The 7,196-nt window shown below is 51.1% G+C and overlaps 1 protein-coding gene across 1 annotated transcript; it reads right to left on the reverse strand.

Moving 5' to 3' along the window:
* Window positions 1-425: 425 nt before the first annotated feature.
* On the reverse strand, window positions 426-4,057 carry LOC114692848 (odorant-binding protein 2b-like). Its single transcript, XM_028868871.2, has 7 exons — window positions 3,939-4,057; window positions 3,288-3,421; window positions 3,016-3,086; window positions 2,424-2,534; window positions 1,205-1,306; window positions 892-918; window positions 426-598 (listed from the first exon to the last, which is right to left on the reverse strand). Exons 1-6 carry the CDS (start codon window positions 4,020-4,022, stop codon window positions 893-895), a joined length of 528 nt encoding a protein of 175 aa, XP_028724704.1. The 5' UTR covers window positions 4,023-4,057; the 3' UTR covers window positions 426-598; window position 892.
* Window positions 4,058-7,196: the final 3,139 nt, after the last annotated feature.

The raw sequence follows: 7,196 nt of genomic DNA on the forward strand, positions 1-7,196 counted from the left end.
GGTATTAGAGCCTTCTTTTCAGGATTCTGGCATATACTGAAGACTAGTTGAGACATCCAGCTTCATGGACTGAACAACTACTAGATTCTTGGATTTTCCATCAGAAAACAGCCATGTTGGAATAGTTGGTCCTGTTTTGTTATATATATATATATATATAGATAGATAGATATAGATATAGATATAGATAGATAGATATAGATATAGATATAGATATAGATATAGATATAGATATAGATATAGATATAGATGGGAGAGTTTCATTCTGTTATGTCTGTTTCTATAGAGAACCCTGACTAAAATATAGTTCATGCTCTTCAGGAACTAGCTTTTGCTGAGCCCAAAATCTTCCTCAACATCCACAAGGCTCTACTCTGTCAAAGCTTTTAGGCATCCGATGCCTTTACAGACAGACTGAGCCAGAATGATGCTGAGATATTTTATTAGGAGTAAGCTGGTATTGGGGATGGGTGGAGCTGAGGTAGCAGGGAAGTTCAGCAGTGATGGTGGGGAAAGTGGTCCAGGGGAGGGGAGGTCCAAGGATGTCTCAGAACTGTGTTGATGTTGGAGCAAGACCAGCAAGTGCATCCATGATCGGCTGCCGTGGCAAAAAGAACAGAGGTGAGTGGCAGGTGCTGGACAGAAGTGTTCTATTCTGAAGCATTTGTGCAGTCATTGCTCCGCGGCCACAGTCACAAGAGTGATCCTGTCTCTCACACCCATGATCTGTCAAATATCCAAGTGTCCCTGGGTGTGGGAGGTAGGGGGATATAACGGTGCAAAGGGCAGAGCCCAGGGAATATACTAGGGATCACTTCTCGAGGAGACCATTTCTGCCCAAGTGGATGAGATAAGGAGCAAAGCACATAATCCTCCCAGAAGGCCACTTACCCTAGTCACTCTCAGGGATGCACTGATCTGCAGAAACCAAGAAAAGGCCAGGGGTGAGAAGGAGCCCAGGGTAAGGGCCCCATCACACCTGCAGCTCAGACCCTTCCACAACCAAACCTTGGAGCTGGGCTCGGGTGCCCTTGGGGGGGTGGGGATGGACAGACAGTGGGATTTGTGGGAGGAAAAAACCCATGAGCAACAGAGTGGCAACACAAACACATAAGGTGCCCGGAGGCATAGAGGCACAGAGACAGGGTGCTCTCAGGAGAAACGAGGTGGTGGGGAGGGGCATCGTGGGCAGTCCCGCTCTCACCCCTCTGCTCAGGCACCAAGATGTTTTCCTGTCGTAGTCCCTTGCCCTGTACAAATTTCTTAAATTCTTCCAAGGCCTCTGGGTTTTCCTCAGGGTTTCTCCCTGTGGGGAGAGGGCCAGGTGAGCAGGGCAGTAGTGATGCAGAGCTCTGGAGGGAACCAGTGGTGAAGGTCAAGAGCACTGACCAGCACTGGGCCTGTCAACCTGGAGCAGTCAGGAGGAGAGGGAAGCGGACCCTGGCCATGGACAAGCAGCTCTGGGCTGGGGACTCCCAGACACCCAGTGATCCAGGGGGCTCTTTGTAAACCTTAAGAAGCTTTCAGGGTCACTCCCCAAACCAGTAAGAGCCCCGGATCTCAGAATGCGGCCCTTTGAATGTAATTAGGCCCCATAAGCTCATAGGGAGTGGCACTATTAGGAGGTGTGGCTTTGTTGGAGTAGGTGTGGTCTTGTTGGAGGAAGTGTGTCTCTGTGGCAGTGGGCTTTGAGGTCTCATATATGCTCAAGTCATGCCCAGTGTCCCAGACCACTTCCTGTTGCTTGCAAGTCAAGATGTAGGACTCTCAGCTCCTTCTCCAGCTCTGTGTCTGCCTGCCTGCTGTCATGTCCTACCATGATGATAATGAACTGAACCCCTCAACTATAAGCCACCAAATGTTTTCCTTTATAAGAGTTGCCATGCAGCTGGGTGGTGGTGGTGCACACCTTTAATCCCAGCACTCAGGAGGCAGAGGCAGGTGGATCTCTGTGAGTTCAAGGCCAGCCTGGGCTACAGAGTGAGTTCCAGGAAAGGCTCCAAAGCTACACAGAGAAACCCTGTCTCAAAAAAAAAAAAAAAAGTTGCCATGGTCATGGTGTCTCTTCACAGCAATGGAAACCCTAACTAAGACACAGATACAGGGGCTGTCCCCTGACCTTGGACACATCAAGGCTCTTACCAGATTAATCACCTTCATATTGACCAGCAGTTACCTAAGACCCCTGGAAATAACATTGGCCAGCTCCAGGGGGTGGGAACCTCCTGAGTGCTCAGGCCTCCAAAGGTCCCATGAGCCGGGTCCCTTCCCTGCTGGCCCATTTTACACTTTGGATTTTAGGTACCTCCTGGGCAGCACCCTGAGGCTTCCCAGTTTCCAGTGCCTGGTGTGGCTACTGCCCTTCTTATGGCTATTAGAAGCAGAGACCATGGACAGGACATGGCATCTCTGTGGTTCCTTACCCACGAGTTTCCCCATGCGATGTGACTTCCCATGACGCTGTCCTTCACAGTAGAAGATGTAGTGGTCCTTCACAGAAAGCTCCTGAATATAGATGACCTTGTTGCCCTTGACTACAGGTGAACAGAGAAATATCTCTTAACATTGCAGTTCTTAGAAAAACTTTTAGAGGTTTTTCAAAGGAATGCTCTGGAACACTTGTGGTCTCCCAGGAGACCCAGCCAGTCCAGCTCTTGTTTCTCTGTGATCTCCATAATTAGACAGAAGCCATTTCCCAGGACATTGCCAGGACCTGCTAAGATTCCAGAGGAAGTGAGGGCTGAGGTTGGCTCCAGGCCTGAGGACCTCCCTGCCCTGCTTTCCTGTACTTAGCATTGGGTCGAGAGCTAAAATGGAGGTGTGGGGGGGAGTGTGTGTGGGAGATGGGGGGGGCACAGAACACAGTCAGTCAGTACCTGGGGTGGACTAACCCACGACCTCTAGTGTCTGGTACATGGAATGTGAGTGGATGACCATACTGGGAGATAAACAAGGCAGGAACCCTCCATGCAGGAAATCACCCCTGCAAAAGACCCTGGGCCACAGAGGACTCACAGGCAGTGTATTTTCTGGGCTCGTCAGTTTTGTGCATCACAATTTTCTTCTTGTGACACTGACCCTTCTTCCTGTAAAACAGGAGCCATGATCAGCTTACCAGGTGTATCAGCCCTGACCAGGTGACCCCAAAATTTCACATCAGCCCTGCCCAAGATTTAGAGTACTGCCTGGCGCCATGGCTCCTCAAAGGCAGGGGCATTCCATCACCAACACCAAAATAAGAATGGAGAACGGGAAGCCGACAGCAGAGACTTGGCAGGGACACTCACCAGAATGTTATCTCGACCTCCAAGTCCCCACCTTCCAGGGCTGTCACCGTCATAGGGAACACTTTCTTGGGGCCCTCCCTCTCTGTATGGTTCTTGTCACATACCAAGGCCTTTATGTGCCAGGTTCCAGAAAGCTGCGGACGACAGAGTCCTGAACACACCCAGCCTGTTTCTTATTCTCCCCAGACTCCAGTACCTGAGCCCAGAGCCCGAACAGACATTCCAGAGCCCAGGCTGCAGCTCTGAAGAGAGCTGGCACCACACATCCCCACACACGCCCACTAGACAGAGAGCCCACCGCTTGGGTTCTCTGGCCCAGGGAAAGAAGAAGCTGCCTGCCTTCTAAGTACACACCCTCAGAGGTCTGGAACTCAGCACTGGGTAAATCCTCTGTCCTGAAGATCCCACCTTACAGAGCCTTCTGGTACCCCAAGTCTCATGAACAAAGGTCCATGTCCAAAACCTACTCCCCCGCTCCAGGCCTGTCCTCCTGCAGAGGCTCCATCTGCTGGTGAAACAGCAGAGTCCCTGATCTGACCATCTCATGCTGGGGTGCAAGGGTGGACTTCGGTCTTCAAGGACACCTCTTGAACAAGCCTTCCAGCACCAACCAGGGTTGTGCCTTCATCCTACCTCCCCTCCCCTCCTCACCTCCTCCTGGTCATCCGATGGGACTTCCTGGGCCTTCAGGACAGCCACCAGCCCCAGAAGCAAGAAGATCAGGAGGTTCTTCATCTCCAGTCGCTGGGCTCTCACACAAGGCAGGTCACCTGGGGAATGTCTGCTCCGCATCCTCACAGGGTGCCCTTTATATCCCCCATGGCCAGGGATGTGTGCCCACTTGGCACTGGCCACATCCCTCCTGCCCTTCTATCATGGCCAAATCCACATCCATCATGGAAGTGGAAGGTTGTTGTTGTTGGGATCTGATGAATATCAACTCATTGTCACCTACAGATGAAGAAAGACACACAATGTCCTGCCATGTCTGCACCACCAAGAGCTGTGCTCACAAAGGACCCTGGGGAGATGAGTGACTCAGGGGCAGGGAGGTGGCACTTAGGGCAGGGGGGGAGGGCCAGGCTTCCCTTCACACCTCTGCCCTCCATCTGTCCATGGCTGCCCTGAGCTGTGTCCCCTGACACCTGGCTTCTGACCTCCTGCTGCTGAGGACAGGGCTGAGCTTCACCACCAGAGAATGTCTGCTTGTTCCCAGATGGCCTGGCCCCTGCCTGGGAGGGAGGCCACTTCACTGTCCTATCCCTGCATAGGTACCCCACCTGGACCTTCCTGTAAGTGGGAACACAAACTCGTGACTCCAGTCAGTTAAACATCATCAGGGTAGACCCCTGCCTCACTAGGTGATACCCTGACCCTGACCCACTTCATTCTGCACTGAGGCCAGCTGTATGCTCTGCAGGACACTTCTTACTCCAGATGTCTTGGTCCTTTTTCACTAACTGGCCAATGCCCATCTAGTCAACCACCAGTTAGGGTTCAGTTTTCATAGTTCACAATTTTAAGTTGGCCGCATGAAGGATTCCAGCCACACATGAATATTTGTCCCCTGAAGGAATCGGTGAAGGGGGGGTCACCTGTGTGAGCTCAAGGGGATTCATCTCCAACAAGGGGGCTTGACCTTCTGCTGCTCTTGTCACCTGAGGACCTGCTGAGAGGACATTTTCAGAGCCAGGGCTGCCCTGGTACAACTGAGGCCCATGTGTGTTCATTTCCTGCCATCTTGTGCCCTGAGGTGGGATGAAGAACCAGGGTCCACCACACCCTGTCCTCAGCCCACCCTTGTGCTCCTATTGAACTTTGTTCCTCTGGAGTCCACAGATTCCCTTCTCATTAGCTCTGGGCACCCACTTGCTCTCAACAGGGCCAGATCTCATTCCCTTTGGGTCAATGATGCTAGAGGCACCATGACACCATGTACCAGCCTGTGTTCTGAGTTCATGATGGCTGCTTCTCTCTCTCTCTCTCTCTCTCTCTCTCTCTCTCTCTCTCTCTCTCTCTCTCTCTTTCTCTCTCTCTCTCTGTGTGTGTGTGTGTGTATGCATATGTCTGTGTATGTGTGTGCATGCATATGTCTGTGTGTGTGTGTGTGTGTGTGTGTGTGTGTGTGTGTGTGTGTGTATCTCAGCACAGCTACCTCCTCAACAAGAACTTTGCTTTTCACTCCTGACCCTGCAATGCGGCTCCTGAGCTCATCTCCTTCCTTGAGACCCAACTGACCTAGTCCCTGGAGACAAGTTCTGGGCCCACAATAGCATTTTTGTGCCTCTCTGGACCAAGATCGGGTGGACTCAAGATTCTATAAACAATATTAATGAATTTCTCTGACATGTTCTGGGGTTGTGCGAAAGCACCAGCATGAACCAGTCCTGAGTCCCCACCATGGAAGCTGCTGCTGAGCAGGAAGCAGCTACGACCTGGATGTGATAAGGTGAGTCCTTGTGCTCTTTGAGAACAGAGGTTAGGAAGCAGGCTAGCAATTCCATGTCATTGATAGTACCCATTCTACCTGACATGTTTTCTTCTGCTTGCATGAATGAACCATTTATCTAGTCACCTCACCACATAGGTACACGTGCTTCAACCCTTGAGACAAGCGGGGGAACAACACACATGATTAGCAGATCCTGGGACACCAGCGGTGCTGAGTGCCAGTGGAACCTTCCGGAGGCCTGCTATTGTCCACCTCCCTTGTTTATGCTCCAGGGTCCGAATTCTCCCAGTTCTCCCTCTGTTTGTAGGTAGTGGTCAAGGCAAAGTGGCAAAAGACACTAATTGGAATGGGTAGGTTGCATGAACATTTTCCTGGGGAGACATGAGCAAATATCTCCCCCATCAGATGGGTACCCATGACCAATCAAAGTATCACTCCACCAATTTCCAACTTGGAAAACCAATGAGTTTACTGGGCTTTATTCACAGAGCATAGGTGAGCCTAAATCATCCCTTCCACTTGAAAGTATCACCCAGCATAGATGATAACTTCTCCATCCTTTTCTCAACTAAACCCTTCACAGTATATATATACTCTAGCACCTCCTGAGACCAGGAGACCACATGCAATTAGGTCAGAATTACCTTTAGGGGGATGGGAGGTACAGGAGAGAATAACTAGAATCTCAGATGAGGATCCACTAACTCTCCCAACACCTCCTTCTATGACTAAACATTAACAGTCAAGAGGCCAGATGTTGAGTCTCTTTCAACTAGCTGAAGTCTCTCTGATGAAGATAACAGCTGCTCTGCCAGGAGAATAGCAGTGTGTATGGAGGACAGTGCTCAGCTCTAGGTAGGACAGGACCTGGGACGTGAGGTTATATTTCACTGAGGGCAGACGCTCTCAAGGACACAGCAGTACAGATCCCAGGGCCACCACTGGGAGAAGATAAAGCAAGACAGAGAAGCTTCCCGTCCCCAGTGCTGCATGGCTGAAGTATTTCCCTGGGGCACTCCGTCACTTTCTGGGGTCAGTTGCTCTGGGACTGACTGCTTCTGGTCCCCTCTCCACCCTTGCCTCTGATTCTCAGGGAGGTCCCAGCTTCATGAGGCTGCTCTTCTCTAGATACTCACTGGAGGGCCAGTGTCTGTGCTTCACACGGAATTTGTATGTAAGGACATCTTGAAGGCTCTCACCACAGCACCAAGCCAGAAGGTGGCTGGCGAGAGCTGAGCACATCCAGAAAGCATGAGTCAAAGGAATGTCAACGACGACAAAGCAGCCACACAGTGGCTTACAACTTGTCCCCATGACGGTCTAGTAAACCATTTCAGAGACTGTGTCTCCAACATTTTGAAAGTCCAGTTGTGGACTCCATTTAAAGCCTAGAGAGTCAGTGTCCACAGTAGGCTGTAGCTGACCAGTACTGGTGGCCAACCCTCGGAGTCCCCTGA

The sequence above is a fragment of the Peromyscus leucopus genome, chromosome 4 (assembly GCF_004664715.2).
Source record: "Peromyscus leucopus breed LL Stock chromosome 4, UCI_PerLeu_2.1, whole genome shotgun sequence".
In the NCBI taxonomy this organism is placed as follows: domain Eukaryota; kingdom Metazoa; phylum Chordata; class Mammalia; order Rodentia; family Cricetidae; genus Peromyscus; species Peromyscus leucopus.

Excerpts from the sequence above, each read along its gene's own strand:
- LOC114692848 (XM_028868871.2), bottom strand. The coding sequence starts at position 4,022 with ATGAAGAACCTCCTGATCTTCTTGCTTCTGGGGCTGGTGGCTGTCCTG. Across the intron at positions 3,087-3,287 it reads GAGGTCGAGATAACATTCTG|GAAGAAGGGTCAGTGTCACA; the intron begins GTGAGTGTCCCT and ends CCTGTTTTACAG. Across the intron at positions 2,535-3,015 it reads GCCCAGAAAATACACTGCCT|TCAAGGGCAACAAGGTCATC; the intron begins GTGAGTCCTCTG and ends GTTCACCTGTAG.